Consider the following 19,585-nt stretch of genomic DNA (forward strand, 5'->3'; position numbering starts at 1 on the left):
GAAATTACACCTCTAAATCACTTTTAGATCTGCAGCCCTGGGGGAGTTTCCTTAAAGGTCCAGTGTGCAACATTTAAGAGGGTATATTTGAATAACTTGATGACTTCCTGCAAGTAAGTTTGTATAGTGTGTAACTGCTGTAAAATAAAATAAGTAAGCCTTTTATGTGTACTTTAGGCAAGGTCTTTGCTGCACAGAGACAGCCTTCTTGTGGAGCAGCTCGAACGTATAAACTAGTCAGAGTGTGTGTTTTGGTTTTTGAAGCAAAAGTGGAATGTGCAAGTGAAGAACAAAACTTGGTTTCTGGACGCCACCGTAGTCACCTAACAGACTTGGAAAAGGGAATGGTAAGCAGAGGAGTCCTCACTTTGTTACAATCTAAATTTGACCATTCATTGCTGCCAAATCTTCTTATACCCTTGAGGAAATACCCCGTGTTTATACAAATTATAAACAGCAAAGCTTTTTTTTCTTAGATCTGGACAGACATTATCTTTAATGAAAGCTTCACGACAAAAAATTCATTGTTTTTATTATATCATTACTTTTGTAAAACATTGTAAAGCACACTGTAACTTTGTATAATAACAATAAGTATTATTATTATTATTATAATATCTTATGGGTGGTCTTTGAAGTACTGCATACAGACAGACAGAATAAACGATACGAAGGTTGATGATCTTTGGTGTCAGATACTGCAAACACAAGTTATGCTACTCAAAGGGGTCGAGGCAGAGACAGAGAGAGGGAGGGAGAGGGGGGAGGGACAGGAGGAACAGGGGGAGGAGCATTGTGACTCGATGTTTAAAGTTGCATCTATGCTGCAAAGTTCAGGAGGACCAAGTCAAGTGAGAGACACAGTGACAAAGGAGTACCAGACAGCTCGGTGCTGGAACAGAGTTGATGGTATTTTAAAGAGTTTAAATAGACAAAGTGTTTTTTTTTTAAACACATCATCAGGAGCCAACTATGGAAGAGGGATTACACTGTCGCTCAGTAGGGATATTTTGGCTGTACTGCGTCCTGTTCTCCGTGGCTGCAGGTAAGACCTCTGACATCCATCCATACACCTAAACTCCTCCTCACACCTGTGGTCATACTGTCCCAGGTCTGTGCCAACGTATTACACCAAAAAAGATAACGTTTTAGTTTAGCTTTTTAACTTTTGGAAGTAACATTTTGTATCATATGATACAAAATGTTACTTCCAAAAGTAACATTTTAACACATTAAGAGGTGTGAATGTGCCCAATATACCTGCCCTTTCAAGTGGGGTGATATGAACATTTACAATATTTAAATGAAGACACGTGCATGTTGTATCAGACACACACGCACGCACACACAAAAACCCAGAGTCTAAACTATTTCAGTGTTTTCAGACTTCCCTTTTTGCTGTTGTTGTTTTGAGGCAGAACATCTGGTGTGAAGCTGTGTTAAAGCTCCTCCCTGGGGGGAATGAAGTGATCTGTAAATCCACCCTAAACCCACACTGTAGTATAATATAGCCACAAACAGAAGAGTGGTCCCTCTCTGCTTTCATGGTTGCATGTCTGAAAATGGACACAAATGTATTCTGAAAAACTCATGATCAGATTCAGAAATGAAAAAAAAAAGTCAGCAGGAAAAGTTTTGATGAGCTCAAGTAACTTGTCGACTCAGTTATTGCTTAGTATTCACTCAAATTTACTTTAGTGGGAGCTTTGATGAAATGCTGGTATTTTTTTAAGTGATTTTAAAGTACATGGCTGTGAGAGCTTAGGCATCTGGGGCTGGAGGAGTGAGGGGAAGCAGCTGTTACCTTCAGGCCACACTGATCCTCACTTACTTCAAACAGCACTGAAACCTTGCAGAGGTTATCAGCTTTCGACTTCAGGATTTAGTCTGTTTAGATAAGCTCACATGATAACTCTGTCGAAGGCAACATGTGATGTTTACCCAACATTTAGGCTAAATAATCCACAGCAAAATGCTTAATACAGTGTTCAAAACTAGTTTATAATCCAAATAGACAAGAGCTTTATAGAAATCAAATGTAATGAAGTACAGTGCAGTTTTAGTTTTAAAGCCTTTGATTTAGTTACTGCAGGCTCATAAAATCCCACCGCTCCAATAAAAAGCTTAAAACTTAATAACTCCACTGCAGTGCCCTCCTCTGTAGCCGAGTTAACTCGCCTTTTGTTTCCTTCCTTTCAGACTATGATGAAAACAGCTGTTTGTGCCTCTATCATTCATATGTTGCTCCTCCCAAAATATGACTTGAGAAAAACAGAGCAATAATCACGGCTCCCTCTCTGTTCAGTCCAGATAAGCACGTAGCTCACATGAAGGACAATGCCAGAGTCAGAAATGGTCAATGAACACCACAGGATGTGAAGTCTCTTTTCTTCCGTCCTGACTCCCCCTGTGAGACAGGGCTGGTTTCATTGATCCCACACGTGAAATAAATAAGTCATTTATAGAACACAGCAATAAAAAATGTCTCCCTGGGTCAGTTTCATGTGTTGACGTGCTGGAGTTGTGCAAGCACATCATGCATGTTCACGATAAGGAGAAACTGGAGAGGTCTCCACTTCTTCTCTCAGATTACCTGGGGCATAACCTTTTTAAAGGTCTGACAAGCTGAACTTTTCATGTCTGGTGTTAAGTATGCAGCAAGAATGATGAGTTTAAAAAGTCCCCCAACACCAATGGCCTTCTAGTGATTCACTGAAAAGCACTAGGAGACCACACTGACCACTGTGGATAGAGCAGAAGCTCTTAAGACATAGAGTTATCATATTAACAACTGCAGCATTAAAGCAGGAAGACTCGTTAAGAGAGAGGAAACAAGTGATGATTACATCACTTTCTTCAAACTGTTATTTGAAGTTTTCAAAAAAAACATTTACACTTTCAAAATGACAGCTGAGTGAAGAAACCTGCAGTATGTTGCAAATATTGTTATGAAGCTGTGGTTACACAACTTGGTTGTTACATACATTTAAAAAAAAAAGAAAGATATATTTTCTTTTGTGTACACCCCATTATTTTGTAAAAAGCTATTTGAACAAGTCTCTTGATCTGAAACTGCCTCACAAAACATTAATATACACCTTAAGATATCAAATTCAGTTGCCATGTATCTGTAGTCATGATTACTAACATCACTGACTCCAAAACACTTCCTCTCACAACGAGGAAGTGTCAGAAATGTCACATTTGAACACTTCCTAGTGATGAAAACTCACCTGAAACTCAGTGTTTGCATTTGGGGTAATCTAGGATGCCCCTGCTGGTTTCATTAACACCCTGTAATGGGTTGGTTATAATTACCATTAGACTAGGTGTGAAAAAGGGGGTCTGATGTGTTTGTGGGGTGAAGCAGCTTTAACAACACTTGATCAATACAGAATAATAATAAATACATTGTCTAATCTGCAGAAGTATAGTTTTAGTAAGACATGTTTAATGAACATACAACAACTGCATGACTGAATGTAAAAAGAAAGGTCACAAACAGGTGGCATCCAGGCTTAAAACAAAGGAGTGCCTGTTTCAGGGCCCCCGGGGGGCTTCCAGGAGCCTGAGAACAGAAATCAGAGGAGAAAACTTAAATGTATAATAGGGCCAAAAACCCAGATGTCTATAGTGCATACAAGTGAAAGAAATCCTGTCTGTGCCAGACATGAAGCAAACCAACCTTGTGCTCTGTTTTTACATGGTTGCAACCACATCTGAAACACAGCTGAAATACTGACACTATAGTAACACCACCCACTTGGCACCCTAAAAGACTAATGCTAAAAATAAAAAGGTACCCATTGTCTCCATGCTCCTTCAGCAAGGTCTGGTCATGTCAGCCATGTATCATTTAAGGTGTAAATTACAGTTTCCCAGCAGTTTATTAAGCTTTGGCTCCTTAATATCAACACTGAGGGACAAGTCAGGCTTAAATGTGAAAACATATTGTACAATACTTCTAGGATAAATTGAACAGGAGAAGCTAGGGTGGACTTGTCAAAAAGAAGGACAGGGAGGAAGACAGGGTGGGTGTGAAACAGGAGAGGAGAAGGAGTTCCCCAGCTATTGTCCCACCGCACAGGCAGGAACAGCCCGGGGGCAGGAGTTTCACTTTAATCACCCTCCCTGGTTTTCCTATTGCTTTTCCGAACACAATGACCAGTGCAGAGTTCAGCTGCAAACACAGGAACACGGCACATACGCTGCATGCACTCATACTGTATATGCACAGCTAATGAAAAAAGTAAAGGTCATTGGCCGGGCATCTGCTGTATTTCCTGCACAGCAGAGTGTAAATGCAAAGATGGTATTGACATTATGACTAAGAAGAAAATGATGCACTTCCTCACTTATAAAGTCACTGAACCAAAATGTTTGTACTTGGTGGTTAATAGTGAACTGCTTTTAACCTTTCTGCTGTTCTCTGACTTGATACTCTAAACATGTTGCTGCCCTTACTGTGGAAAGAGAGTGCGTGTGTGTGTGTGTGCACCTTTTGACAACAGATGGAAAACACATCCAAACGCATGTAACTGATTGGGAAATATGATGACATTTTCATAATTGTGCAACAGCAGCAGCTGTGGAGATTCAGTGATTGTGAATAGTAAGGAGGCCGATGAGAGGGGCAAGAGGAGCTGGGTCCTGGTGCTGGGACACGACAGGAAGGAAGTCCACTCCTTAAATCTTGGCACTGACCAGTTAACCTCCACGCACACACACACACAGTAAAATCTGCGATGAAAATCTCTGACTGCATCAATACTCATGCGTATTTCTCTTTTGGTGAAGTTCACCCCCACACATCCACATGCACACCCCAGTTTGTTGCTTTTGCATCAAGCATTCATGAATCCAAACACCAGACGCAAAGCAAACAGATTGTTATGATGTATTTAAGTGAGGAAAACCAGGGTACATATTATTCTGTTGATTTACATGCTGGCTGGTGATACTGAAATGGGCACTTCTCCATGTCTAAGTTAGTTAGTAAGCGGTACTGCAATTAAATAATAATTCAGTGTACACATGACAGAGTTTAGTTGTTCATGCATTCCACTGTTGCACCAAAGTGAGAACAGGATGTGGTTGGAGGTGGCAACGTGAGCGTGAGTGGAAAATGGTTTGTGCAACATTTTACAGCTCTCTCTCTCTTTGGTTTCCAGAATGTACATTTAAGTTGTGTGGAGCAATGATTGTGGGAAATGATGTAACACGACTTCTACACACATCCTTAAAGAAATGCTTTACTGTAGGTGTCTGAAAGGACCATTTCACTCCCAGGAGATTAGTATGTGACCTAGAGTGGTAAAAACACGTGGAAGTGCTCTTACTGGCTGCCATTCATTTGATGCCTCTAAAGCAAAACATAAAAAAAAATGGATTGTTTCTGTTGAACTGTCCAGGGTGTCCCCCGCCTATCACCCAGCGACCCTCATGTGCAGGATAAAGCAGTAGAAGATGGATGGATGGATTGTTTTTTAAAGAAGTGCCTTTCTAGTGGAGAAAAGTGATGCAGTGCCCTTCCAATCAAAAGGGGTGTTGTTATGAATTTCCCTAGCGTCCCAAAGGATGTCCACAGAGAAAATTATATTCAGCAGAAAATGCCCATCTCTGTGATAGAAAGTGATGCTGTGTTGTAAAGGATGTCCCCTGTATATGTATATACTCGTGGTGCCTGCCCCATTGGTGCACAGTAGGTGTACCTTTAATTTTCTCCCCTGCTCTTCCAAATGTCTGTGCATGCCACTGTATACAAACACAAATATAGAACTGCAAAGAAACTGCGCTGACTCAAAAGCTGAAACCATGTAGTGTGCAGAAAATAGGAGAAGAAAATTGTTGGACTGTGGCTTTAAATTCATGTTTTTCTGTTCGTGGCTTTAATTTGCATTTGCACTGTGGTTATTTGTGTCGTGACTGGCTGCACCAGACAGGAAATTCATCTAACTCAATTTTACTTGACAATTAATTTGAATGGAACAGTGATTTCCCATGCAATTTCATGATGGACCATATTACTATCATTATGACTGATCAGGGCTATATTGTGCAGCAACTGTAGTCTCTGAAAGAGAGCTGGATATTTGGCACATTGCTCATAAAATATTGCTTTCAGCATTTTGTTCTAGTTGAATCTTCTGCCCTTTAAGTATAATTATCAAACATGCCCTAGACTTCCTTTCATTTTGAAGGTTCTCAGTATTCGGGGATAACAGGCAACTGGACTTGCTTGACTTTTCTTGAAGATGTTTCACCTGTCTTCCAAAAGGCTTCATCACTTCCAAGTTTTACATTTCTTCAATTGAAAACTGAAGAAAACTTGGATGAGAGGTGAAAACACAAGCAGTTTACTGAAGCCTTTCCATGCAGTTTACACATCTACACACCTGGGGACAAAAAATTACTTCTGAAGGATCGGTAGACTTTAACCCAATAACATCAACGTACACAAATAGAATTTGTTGCCTAAATCCTGTAGATTAGCACATGGTAGAGCTTGTTTAAGGTGCTTCAAAGAAAGACTGATTAAATTATCTAATAGGAGTAAAAGTGTGTTGTAATGAACTATGTGCTGACTACATTCTTCCATATTTTCTTCCTCTCTCTAGCCAAAGGGGTGATGTCCGACGCCACAATTACTGTTTCTGCCCCCCATCTGTACTACACCTGTCCTGAAGGTGCAACTGTCAAACTGGTGTGTGCCCAAAGAGGCACTGCCATGCACCCCACTGATGTCTTGAAGTATGGCTGGTTTTTCACACCCCACAGCGATCAGCAGTGTAAAGAAAAAATGGGCCCACACCACACAACCTCAGGTGGTCATTCCCATGGCAACCACAGTGTGACACAAGTACAATTTGGATATTCAGAGCATAATTTCTGGGTGGCTCTGCAGAACGTGACCCGCGCTGACCAAGGCCGCTACTGCTGTATATTACTGGACTACCAGGTGGCTCATAAACATGGCACCGTGATACAGAGACAGCACAGCCACATTGTTCTCCATGTTACACCACGTAAGGACAAATGTATTGATGTAACATTAATAAATCATGCCTCTGTCAAGCAGAACAGGATTATGGTAGTACCTTTAATCTATCTGTGGTCTATGAGCACTCATTGTGGTCTCAAGTGCCTAGATATCATTTTTATTGTATTCAATTAGCTATATTAAGTATTTACTCACTGAGCAACAATGTATTTCTTCTCTCTTCCAGGGAGAAAGGGATCTCAAGATTGCACTGTCTGGGATCCCATACCATCTGGAGGTAAATCACCATATTCAAGGCTTCATAGCCAATTGATGGAAGGCCACTGATGCCATTTATCTAACTCTCAGTCTCTCTGTTGCTCCCTCAGGCTCTGTTCCAATGGCCTTGGCCATAGCAGCTTGCATCTTGGCTCTGCTCTTTCTGCCACTTATTTTGGTGCTTGTGTACAAACAAAGGGAAAAAGCCCAGTCGAGCAGACGTACGTCTTACACACACTCACACAAAACACACGTTAACACTTGGTTCCCCATAGTGTTTGGTCTGACACATATTTCCTGTCACTGAGGCAGATTAACTGCATTTCACGCAGTGCGAATCACATTCACACCGCATCTGTATTGTTCCGCTCTTTTCCAATCCGTTCACAATAGCCCATTTCCTGTTTCCTCTCTCCCAGGTGCACAAGAGCTGGTGAGGATGGACAGGTATGTTTTTCCCACAGTCTGTCATAGGCCAGTTTTCACAGCTGCGTTTTATATTGACTTTTTCTTAACATGGAAATTCTAGTGGCCACAACATTTCTTACACACTCAGTAGTTTCTGCAAACCATGTTGATTCCACTTAATATAAATACTCTTGTTTCTATTGACATTTGTTAGTAGAAAACAAACACATTAGTAGCAGACTAGTATCTTCTATTTCTTGAGCAACAAACAGTTACGTGTGTGATTTTTTTGCTCATCGGTATGCTTCCCCATCCTTGTTTGTGTCCGTTTGTGCATGTTCAGTGAGGCCCATGGTCATGAAAACCCAGTGTTCCTTGGGGGGTCACCACAGATCCACACCCGCACCGTTTCTCAGATCATGACCAGACAGTCCTCAGATACAGGACGCCACCTGTTGTCTGAGCCCGGAACCCCTCTGTCTCCCCCTGCACACGGGGATGTGTTCTTCCCAATAGAGGGTAAGACAGACACACACACACACACACACAAAACTATACATCATGACAACACAGCACGCAGCTTATACTAAAGGAGATGCTAGTTAATCATTTACTACTCACTCCTTGTATCATAAGGATAATATTCGAGCTGACAATATGGATCCCAAGAAGGTTGGCCTGTGGTTTCCATGGTGGCCCCACCCAGGTTTGCCCACACATGGGCTTCATGTGGGGCCCATGTTAATGAAACCATATGTGCTCAATTTGCCCACTTCCTACCCACTTAATACCCACACAGCCTGGAAATGGTTCTAAGTGAGCATAGGTTTGAAGTGGGCAAAAATGCATTGATGCACTGAGCATGATGTTCCTCCTGTGACCTGTCAAAATGGCTGTTGTGCAAAGGGTGATATCTTTAGCACTAAGTTTGAAAGGGGCGTTCTGTGTTGAGTGGATGATAACATGCAAAGAAAGCAGGTAGATCAATGGAGGTATTTAATACAAATAACCAGGCACACAATGCAGCAGCAGACTGATGTAAATGGAAAAGCACAAAGGAACAGAACACAAATGCAGGGAAGCTGAACAGACAAACTGGACGGGGGCGCGGAGCCTAAATACACAAAGGAGTCACGGATAATATTGAACAGATGAAACAACAACATACCAATATATAAGCAACATCCTGGACCCAAAAATGTGCCGTGGTCTGACGAGTGTATGCTTTTTTTTTTTGGACATAGGCCAGGGCAAAGTTTAAAAGCCAGCAACTGTGAGGGTGTGGGGGTGAGTGTTCCATATTCATAAAGGCACCATTAATTCTAAAAGGTTGTGAGGCACCACACAATGCAATTTCGATGACAACATTTTCAAGCACGGCACTGACTCACAACTCATTCCAGGAAGACCACATTGTGCAAATCTTAAACCATTGCACCATTTGTGGTTTCAGAGCAGAAGAGTAGTCACACCTGCCTGAAGAGCAGAATCCGAGCTCAAAATGTGTGCGAATACATAATGATGCACACAATGGGAAGATCGGTGCTGTTGAGCATTTTAGTTATCAAAAGGAAGGTGATCTAACGACGATAAACATGCTCCTGTCCCTACTTTCTTGGGTGGCATGAGGGAATTCTAACCCCCCTTTCTGTGCTAATGTATATCTTATCGGAATTTAACAAAATATGGGACTTCTAACCATATTACCTGCATTCTAACTCTTTTATAGAAACATTTGATACAATGCACTCAAACAGACACATCTCTGGAAATCCATAAAATGTACAGATTGACGCAATCAAAGAACAGCGCTTTTCCTCTGTGCTGCATGTTTTCCACCAAGTAGACGTTGGTGGAAAAATACTCACATTCTCATTGCCCACTCTAAGTCAAAACAGCTGGGCTGAGTTGCTGTGACTAAGACAAAATATCCTACGTAGGAAGTTTTACATTTTTTTTTCTCTCCCACGCAAATGAAACCACCTCCTCCTCGCAAGTCATTCTCCACTCATCAGCACTTTCATTTAACACTAATGGCCCCAACAATTCTTCTCAGACTCGACTTGAAATAATATTGAAACATTAGTTACGGTGAAGGGATTCAATCCAGACTGTTTTTCTCCTGATCCCCGAGGCACCTGCAGACATTCCAGGCATACTGAAATGGATTGCCCTGTTTTCTGGAAGCACACGACTGGGCAGAATCTGACAGACTGGCTGAAAATCCACCCTTTAACCATCTCAAATGTCTTTTTCCTGACATGGCCTTGAACTGTTTACACACATGGACTTAGAGATTCTTACAGAAGACTTTCCATAAACAACACACTAAATGCGAGAGCTAACAAACATGAAGTGGGTCTCGGCCAGTAACTGAGTCGTGACTTCTTTATATATTTTTTTTCACTTTGGAAAATCCAACAAAGGAGGTGTCAAAGAGGCAAGCATGTCAACAAATGTTATGCAGAGCACACAGCTGGTTTCTCAACTATGGTTTCATGTTACGTGAATAAAAAAAACATACTTCAGCTTTTTTTTGTCAACTGACCATAAAGTGAGTGGAATCTAACCGGCAGCAGTTCCCTCTTATCTTCAACATGTTGAGACACAGACCTGAGAGCTCACTGTTCTGCTTTTAAAGGGTTTCCAAACTAATACAATTCATTCCAGGAAATCTATCAGAATACCTTTGTGCTATTCTCTGGGAAATTTGTTTGGAAAAAAAACAAAATGTTATTGGGTCGCTCACGCAAAAACCTCTCTGCATTTGGGGCAGGAGGTGCAATTTTGTGCAAACCTACACATACTGAAAATGTCCACATCAGTGTCAGACAAAGTGCGTCTGTGCAGGCTGATACTGTAAGTGTAAATGATCTGTTATCAATTCTTCCTGCGTGTGTTTCTCTGTTTCAGACACCATCCCAGAGTCTCCAGACTTAAACTGGGGTTAAACCTCATTCATTGCTGAAACTGCTGATCTGGACATAGTCGTGCAACTCTCTTCCTCTTCCCTGCCTTCAGAGAAATGTTGCCCTTTAAAGCTGCCTCACAATAACCTCTGCTGGGATTGTCATCTGTACATTGTCTGGACCACAGGATTATTTCCACCTGCAACAACAGCTGGAGGCTAAAAGCGAACTTTTCCTTCAGAGCACTTGTGTTGCGGTGGGGAGCTGGGTTTGTGTGTGTGTGTGTGTGATGAGCCATCTAAACGGCGACAATAGCTTGTGGCTTGTTGTTTGGCTGGGCCTACTGCTTGAAATGAACAAAGAGTGTTGAGGGCGGTGGTCCTGCCATGTGTGTGTGAGTGAAGCTGTGGACTCTAAATCTTCCTCCACATACGAGTTGTTTGCTGCAATTCAAACCTATGACCAACTCAGTGTAATCATTATTTTCTCCCCCCCTCCCCCTTCGCTACCTCAGTTACTGTTAGCTATGTTGCTCTAAGTACTCTCCTTCCTTCCTGTACTCTAGATACACAGCACTTCACAGTGGCCTTAAACATAATTATATGGTGCTGAAAATTGTCAGCCAAAACAGTATTTTCAGAAAAAAAAAAAAACTCTTTACAATGCTGTTCCTGTTGACAATGGTTTATTGTCACCCATGCTTGTGTACAGTTTCATTATGAGGACCAACATGTTCACTGATTTTGAGTTTTATGTTTAAACATAGTTTTATCACTGCCACCACAATGCTGTTTTGTGGAAAAACTGTAATTTCCTTTGATTTTCTGTATTTTTGTGTGTGTTGTGTGCAATGGGACTAAATGCTGTTGTAGCAGATGTGAGGCGAGAAGTTTATCGTTGTTAAATGAAAACCAAAGAAAATCATGTCAGCGCAGGAGAAGTGTTTGCAATTGACTGCAGCGTTGTCTGTGAGTGGCTGTGTGAAACCACTGGTGTGTTCTTTTTTTACATCGAGGTAAAATATGTACGGCAGGTGTCTAAACGGAAATCATCTCCTTTTGATGTGTAGCATTGTGTAGGACAGGGTATTGTGCATGTATGATTGTGTTCTACTGTTTTTCCTCAGACAAGTTTCACACTTTGAAGAACATTCAGTGTTTCAGTGTCTGTTGTGACAAATATGTCAGTGTTCCTGATTAAGTGTGTATGAGTCTGTGTATGTGTGTGTGTGTGTGTGTGTGTGTGTGTGTGTGTGTGTGTGCAGATGTACATATTTGCAGACAATTTTGCAATTTCTGTTTGTGTTTCATACGCTAAAATACGCTCACTTTAGACAGAGACCGAGCAATGCATTTAAAGCACATTTGCTCTGTATATTGCATTTAAATTGTCCCGGTTGTAGCTTGTGCATTAAAGTGGAGCTCTTAAACCTTAGAACCTTGTGTCGAGTCAATGAAATCACTGTTCATTTCAACTGGCAGGTCTCCAAAACTATCACCACACAAGGACGTGCTGCACTTGCTGTCTTGGGAACAATTACAGATGAAACAAGGCTGTTCCACTTGTGTGCTTCCAAGATGGTGCACACCGGAGGGAGACTGGCATTGAGCAGAGAAAATTATAAACCAATCTTAGCATCACATTTTATGAGAGGAGACAGAGGGCTCGATAGGTGGAGGAGATGTCTGGCTTTGGCCATGTACTCTCTTTGGTGCATTTTTTGCAGTCTTACATTAAAAATGTCTTGTATTCGGAGCAGGTCTATTATTATTATATATGTTTGTAGCCTAGACAGCACAACAAACAGGTCATTTATATAGATGTGTTGAGCACTTGATCTCTGTCAGTACAAACTAAATATTGCAGCTGTTTCTTAACAAAAAAAAAACCCAACATACATACATCATTTTAGAAATGTTGTTGGACTCTTGGCTGACCCGTTTACAAACAAAAAGTGCTCCCTGTGCATTCACAGCTGACACAGAGGATCAGCTTTTGCATAACTGATTAATATTGCACCTTCAGTGTGTGGATAAAGAATCCTGAGAATGATATACAGTGACTGACCAGAAGACGGCTCTTTGGAAGATATAATGCCAAGTTCTAGTCATAACGACTGACTCTTTTATTTATACTCTTTTGTGTAGGGAACTGCATTATGCTGCAGATAAATAGTTTTTTTATTATAATATGACAGAGCCAGAAAAACACATGCAAGCACACCAGAGGTTTATCTGCTATGCAGAGACAGATGCCGTGTATCGCATCTTACCGACAGAGGCGGCGTCCCGTCATCTTCCACAGTGACAGTGAGTCGGTACTCTTGCTGACGCTCTCGATCTGGAGGAGCCGGACGTGTCACCATCTCTCCTGTCACGCGATCCATGCGAAAGGTCAGGTCCTGATTTCCTGCCGTTATGTAATAAAACAGCATGGCGTTGGGACCGATGTCCCGGTCAGTCGCTATCACGCGGAGGACAGACGTGCCTCCTCCAACGTTCTACAAGTCAAACAATAAAAGATCCATTAATTAGCGCCAGCAAGAGAACAGAGACAAACCTGTGAACTGTGAGTGCGTCCTCACCTCACTTATGCTGACATTGTAGCCCCTCAGGCTTTCAATAACAGGTGCGTTGTCATTGACATCCAGGATGTTGATAGTGAGGGAATGGTCTGTGTGTCTTGGAGGTGAGCCATTGTCACTAGCACGCACCTGTAACACCATAAAAATGCATTAGTGTGTAGGCCTGGCCACGTGTGAGGACCCTGTCTTTTTTGTCTATATAAAAAAGGTAAATCCAACAACAGTCTTTTGTACAAGATGCAGTATGGTCAGACTTATGCGGGACACCAGAACTTGAAACAATAAAGGTTTTTTAGCATTTCATTAATTTATGCTGACTCCATGCTGACTCAAATGTTGCCTGACCTTAAGAAGATAGCGGTCCACTGTCTCTCTGTCCAGAGGAGCATTGACATAAACTTCCCCATAGGTGTGGTTCACCGTCTTGATTTGAAACACATCCTCCATGTTTCCCGCCACCAAAGTGAAATTGACCTGAGAGAGTGATGAGTCAGAACAAGATAAAGTGAAAGGGAAAGGAGGAAGAATGAAATGACCGCACTGCAACACGTTTATGTTCCGTCAAAAACGATTCACCATTAAGACACCTGTAAATAATTTAGAAGTTGGTTTTCTGCGCAAGTTGTAACTCTTTAATCAGTCACATCATTTAGTGATGAATCCATAGACAGCAAACCAGGACCATGAGAAACAAGAGCAATTAAAGATAAAGAAATTAAGAACATAATTATGAAAGAAAGGTAAGAAAAAAAGTCTACCACTTGTGTGAAACTAATGCTTAAATTTACTTAACTGTAATCAGCTTGAACATACATTAACACATACAGTAAATACTATACAGAATGAGAGTTTTTATAATGCCTTAGTGAATCTACTTTTCCATTTTTCTTCTTTTACTCTCACCAGTCCATTCAGCCCGGCATCTCTGTCCCGTCCGAGCACTGTTGCCACTTTCTTCCCCATGGGTGCGTTTTCTGGAATGTCCACTGAAGTGTCAGAAGTGATGTCCAACTCCGGACTGTTGTCATTCTCATCCAAAATGGTAATTGAAACCTGTCAACATAGTAAAGACAGATCACAGGTGGCTGTAATGACACTCACCTTTGAGAATATATAAAACCGAGGCGACACGTGTAAAAATAAGAGACAAACACATTTTATAAAGGTGTCTTACCTTCTGCAGTCCCATTGAGAGAAGCAATGAATAAAAGAGGAATGCCATTAGGTTTTCTATAATAAAGTAGATTACAACGTATGCTATAATGCATTTAAAAGTGAAGATGGAAACAGGATTATAGCTTAAAAACAAAATTCTGAATAATAAAACATACCACAGTAGAGTCTCTTTTAGGCCCTCCATCATCAGCTACAACAGTCAAGGTGTACATGTCCCCCTTTTCTCTGTCTAGCAGACCCGTCACTGTGATACGGCCCTGAAACATTAAAACACAAGCCTGTATCGCCTCCATTAAGATTCCATAACAGATAAGAACCTTGCTGATGTAACAGGAAGGGACCAAGGAAGGAGATAAAGACTGCAAAGCATCACACAAAACAACAACAAAAAAAAATCCCCATTTCTCACCTATCACAAGAAACAAAGGACTTCAAAGCAAACGAGATCTCTGATCAGCTTACGCTCTTGCAGCAACAAGACTAGCTTAAACCACAAAGGAGGACAAATGACTGAATCACACCGCCTCAAATGGATGAAACTAATTTGACAGAAACATTGTACTTTTTGGATGGCCCACAAAAAACAGACATGTGCATTGACTTCATATCTTGCTTTTATTAAAGCCCTTTCCTTCACTGCTCCCCCACTCACCGTGACACTGTCAATCTTGAAGAGGGCCAGCGCTGCAGGGGACGTATCAGGGTCAAAGCGGTAAGACAGCTGGTTCAAGTTATCGGCCGACTGGGCCTGCACCTGTACCACTTCTGTCCCTGTGGCGATGTTCTCACGCAGGGAAGCCTCATACCCAGCAGAAAAGAAGGCCACGGCCTCGTCCAGCTCATTAAGTAACGTGACATAGACGGTGCAGAAACCTTGGTGGAAAGGTGGAGCCTGGTCAGTGGCCGAGACGTTCATTAGATAGGTGGTCTTGGTTTCGTAGTCCAGGTAGTCCACGGTGGTTACTAGGCCGGTGCTTACGTCCACCTCAAACTTGCGGTCTGAGCCGGACACAAGGGCGTACGCGACAGCGCCACCATCACCTGAGGGAGGAAGGGGATGAGTGGCATGGAATTGCTTTGAATTAAAAACTCACAATTTGTCTTTTTGCACTGCTGTGAAAGATAAAAACAGTTGGTAAGATAATTAACTCGAAAACAATATAACATTGCGACGGTGAAGCTTTATTTCCTGCATGTAAACAGCTTCCCATTCTCTGTGTTGTATTAAACACTGCTGTTGGCCACATTGTGTTTATTTCAGTCTCCAGACATCTCCAATGCTTTGGGGAAATGTGTGTCATTGAAGTAGATGCATCATGAGGCTTCTGAAAAACACTCTGCAGGAGGGGAAGTGAATAGAGGAACTTGAAGATGTGGAGCAGAAGTAGAAATTTAAATGTACATTACAGATAACAGAACTTGTTTTGTGTTTGCCAGAGTGATGAAAAAGAGATGTAAGAGATGTAATATGCCCCTTTGCAGTGGCTCCCACCAGTGTTCAGGATGGTGACTTGCAAACAGTGGACAACCAGCAGAACAGAAGTGATATTTTCAAAACCACAGTGAGCTAAATATTTCTCTCTGTTTATGATAAGCGATATTGTATTTAATTTTAACATTTATAAGACCAGGAAGTTGCTTATGAAACAGTGAAACATTTGCGCAGGGAGTAATTGAAGAGTTAACAACAAGAACTTCACATCAAACTCCCGACAGATCTAAGACCAGACTCACCAGTGTCGGGGTCTGAGGCACGGACCACAATCACAGAAGTGCCAATGCCAGCCGTCTCCCTCAGGCCTAGGCGGTTGTATTGTTGCTGGGTAAACATCGGCACCTCGTCATTGGCATCATCCACATATATGATTACCTGCAGTACATCAACTGTATAAGTTATCTGAGAGGAAAGAAATGAGAGCACAGACCTTCTGAGAAGAATCTGAAGACAAACTACTATACATAACATAAACAGAGCATATAAAGTGCAGGGGGGGGGGAACTCTTGCACAATACAGTATATGCACTGATTGTGTCTCTTCATTTCCTCACCCTGACAGAGCTCCTCATGCTGCCCTCGTCGCTGTTGTAGGCCTCCACCTCCAACACATGGGAGCTGCTGGTTTCTCTGTCCAGAGCCCTGAGGCCTCTTGTCACCAGCCCGGTCTGTTTGTCTATGCGGAACAGTTTGTTGCTGTTGCCTGCATGTATTCATAAACAAGGGCAGACATAAACATACACACACACAAACATCTTTTTGTATCTCAGTGAGGACACAATGCATTCCCTAGCTCCTTACCCCAACCATCACAACAAATGCCTAACCCTAAGCCTAAAACCAGGTCTTAACCCTGAAAAACCCTAAAGTTTAATGGTTTGGATCATTTCAGTGAACTGCCAGTTGGATGACAACATTTCAGATTATTTGAATGCAAGTTTTTTTTTCGTGAGTGTAAAGTTATTAGTTGCTTCTACACATGATATGTTTCCTTGGAAAAGACCAGGAACTTTTAAACTTGCACATCAGCAGAATTTTGCAACAAAAGCTTGAGTCACTAAAATTATGAAAACCTTTAGGTTTGTTGTAATCATTTTGAAAAACATCAGTATCCATATTCAGGGGCCTATGCTTTCAGAGGTTTACTTTGTGACCTTACCGGTGAGGATCCTGTACAGAACACGACCATTCTCTCCCTGGTCTGCATCTGTAGCCTGAACCTGTGAGTAAACCCACAGACAGAAACTAGACTCAGTTCACATGGACACCAAACACAACCAAACCCACAGAGAAATATAACTGCAAACCATCCATAAATAAACAAACTGGTATTTTCTCTTCATAGCTGATAGGATTACAGTTACAACTTCTGTCTTTTTTTGGTAGATTGATAGTGATGATGGCAAAATACGGGAAGCACCCACTTGTGTCTTTTGCTTTGGTTTCCAGTAAGTTTGTTGTCAAGTTGGATAGTCTGTGTAAATAGAATTTTTTTTGGTGGTTTCTATAAACAGACGAAAATCTGTGTACTTCCTCATTCACTATGCATTCACTGCTGCCCAGTGTCTTGTTGCCACAACAACCCCATCATGGCTTGGCAGTGAGAACCTCACTCGCTCTGTCACAGGGATATAGCCAGAAGCAGCCAAGAATCCAAACCCAGCACAGACAGCATGGCTCCACAGCATACACAGATAAATAGTGGAGCATGCTGGGCTGCTGGTGAATGGCCCATGACATGAGACTGACTTCTGAATCCAGAAAGGCATAGAGCCACTGGTACTGGATGAGGCGGATTTCATGTCAAACCCTACTCCTCTACGGATGCGTCAAAACCTGTGGAGACTCCTACAGAGTACATAAACTAGACAAGCAACTGTTATGTGCACTCAGGTACACATCACAGCCATTCCCAGTCTCTCTCTCTGCCCTGTGTGTCCTCCTTTGCTCTCTCCCACTCCCTCCGTGAAGAGGGGCCCAAACTTCAGTCTCATTAGCTTTATAAAGAGATGTGGAGAGGAGAGGAGAAAGAAGAGGGGCGGGGAGGGGAAGAGGGGACAAAAAAGAGGCTGGGGGTTCAGATTGGAGAGTGATGAATAGGGTATTACACAGCGGACTGCACCACTTAGGCCATAAAAAGGGGTGTATAAAGTATGAGACTACATTACAGAGCCAGATGTTGCAAGTGTATGAATGTGAAGTGGAGGCACTGAAAGATTACTTAGTAAGCCTCTGTGTGGCTTAGAAAACACACTATTGTCTTTGCCTGTTTGGGATTAAAACAATGGCGAGATATTTCCACCGCGCTGCCGTTACCCACATTTTCCCCCCTTTTCCCCCTTGTTTCCGTCTCCCTCCCCAGCATTTTCCCCTCTGTCTCTGTGAAAGCAGCACTTTTTGGGGGAAAACAAGTGTGTGGAGAGAAACAAGAAACAGGTCTGACCTCAGTTACTGGGACTTACCAAGTTGCTGTTTTAAAGTGTGGGTGTGAGTATACATATTATATATATTATCATATAATCTTATATACATACATACATACATTATATATTACCATATAAGGTACGTTTTTTTTTTTTAAAGCTATATACAAAGAAAAATATGCCAATCGCTTCAGGTTTGTTTTTTTTAAGAGATAAACATGATAAGGCCATAAGATTGCTAATATATCACGAATGTCTCTTACAATATGTACTTCATATCTGCTGTGACGTCTCATTTTAAGGTAACACACTTTGACCTGTGAGGGGCTTGCATTTGCACATTGTCTAATAAAGGGAGCGTGTTGAGGCAAACCGTTTGGTTTGAAAAAAAAAAAAACATTTGAAAATGACTAGAAATATGGTGCATATAAGCAACTACTGTATGAACAGTTAATTTTTTTTACTGGTATACATGGTACAAAGAATATATGGTGCAAAAACACCATAAAGTCAGAGACAAAAGGACTTAATCACTTAATAAGCTTGGAGAACATAATGCTGATAAAAAGTGAACAAATGCGAATAGGTTAGACAAAATGTGTCTGTAAAGAAGTTTAGAAATGAGTTCATTGTTTCAGAACTAGCTGAGCAGTCAGATCTGCGGGAGCAACAATGTGGGGTGATACTAGAGGGAGAGCACCTTTCAGCTAAGCTGCCAAGTTTAAGAGCAACGTGTCTAATCACCAATGTGTGCAGTGCTGCCCACAATATGAGCGGGTGAGAGAGAAAGTTTGTGTTGTGAATAGCTGTGTATGTGTGCGTGCGTGCTTGCAGTGTATGTACTTGGAGGCGCTGACTAATGAACTGACTCTCTAACGAGCCATCCTGCTCCAGTGGCCTTTTCAGAGCTTTCCTGGCATTTGGTCTTAAAAATAATTTCACGTCCCACTGTGTTTCCCTTAAACCGATAAGCCATGCTTTGTCTCTGCTGAATTAGAGACAATGGCATTTACAAATGTTACTATACTGAAGATGGGGGCACACAGGATAAGGTGTGGGGGGGATAATTGGAGAATGGGGTGGAAGAGGTGGGTTCTTTACATTTTACAAGAGGCATATTAATAAACCCAATTTGTTTTACATTGAGGAAAACCTGTCAAGCATCGACTGTTTTGTAGGCCTTGATTTAATAGCTACATAATTGCCGCAAATGCCAAACACACCACATCTGCATGTGCATGCAGGCGTTTCCTTCCACATTACTGTGTATGTGTGTGTGTATATACGCATTTGAACATATGGAACATAAGCTTGGTAAGTGAGGCAAAAAAA

At 41.7% G+C, this 19,585-nt stretch overlaps 2 protein-coding genes across 2 annotated transcripts in view; one reads left to right on the top strand and one right to left on the bottom strand.

Moving 5' to 3' along the window:
- cdh23 (cadherin-related 23) overlaps positions 1 to 19,585 on the bottom strand; it is a 146,034-nt gene that overhangs the window by 15,786 nt on the left and 110,663 nt on the right. The window contains exons 29-38 of the mRNA XM_044046344.1: positions 16,990 to 17,050; positions 16,385 to 16,533; positions 16,070 to 16,205; positions 14,988 to 15,376; positions 14,491 to 14,592; positions 14,334 to 14,336; positions 14,063 to 14,212; positions 13,505 to 13,633; positions 13,160 to 13,288; positions 12,848 to 13,075 (exon numbers count right to left, since the gene is read on the bottom strand). Of these exons, the coding sequence (XP_043902279.1) occupies positions 12,848 to 13,075; positions 13,160 to 13,288; positions 13,505 to 13,633; positions 14,063 to 14,212; positions 14,334 to 14,336; positions 14,491 to 14,592; positions 14,988 to 15,376; positions 16,070 to 16,205; positions 16,385 to 16,533; positions 16,990 to 17,050 (1,476 nt within the window). The remainder of the gene's footprint in view (positions 1 to 12,847; positions 13,076 to 13,159; positions 13,289 to 13,504; positions 13,634 to 14,062; positions 14,213 to 14,333; positions 14,337 to 14,490; positions 14,593 to 14,987; positions 15,377 to 16,069; positions 16,206 to 16,384; positions 16,534 to 16,989; positions 17,051 to 19,585) is intronic.
- Positions 826 to 12,009, top strand: vsir (V-set immunoregulatory receptor). The gene is made up of 7 exons (XM_044046347.1): positions 826 to 1,045; positions 6,618 to 7,025; positions 7,227 to 7,277; positions 7,369 to 7,479; positions 7,678 to 7,705; positions 8,010 to 8,185; positions 10,580 to 12,009. The coding sequence occupies exons 1-7, from the start codon at positions 973 to 975 to the stop codon at positions 10,615 to 10,617; spliced, it is 885 nt and encodes a 294-aa protein (XP_043902282.1). The 5' UTR covers positions 826 to 972; the 3' UTR covers positions 10,618 to 12,009.

Source organism: Solea senegalensis, linkage group LG15 (assembly GCF_019176455.1).
Source record: "Solea senegalensis isolate Sse05_10M linkage group LG15, IFAPA_SoseM_1, whole genome shotgun sequence".
Classification (NCBI taxonomy): domain Eukaryota; kingdom Metazoa; phylum Chordata; class Actinopteri; order Pleuronectiformes; family Soleidae; genus Solea; species Solea senegalensis.

Excerpts from the sequence above, each read along its gene's own strand:
- vsir (XM_044046347.1), top strand. The coding sequence starts at position 973 with ATGGAAGAGGGATTACACTGTCGCTCAGTAGGGATATTTTGGCTGTAC. Across the intron at positions 1,046-6,617 it reads CCTGTTCTCCGTGGCTGCAG|CCAAAGGGGTGATGTCCGAC; the intron begins GTAAGACCTCTG and ends TCCTCTCTCTAG. Across the intron at positions 7,278-7,368 it reads GGATCCCATACCATCTGGAG|GCTCTGTTCCAATGGCCTTG; the intron begins GTAAATCACCAT and ends TTGCTCCCTCAG.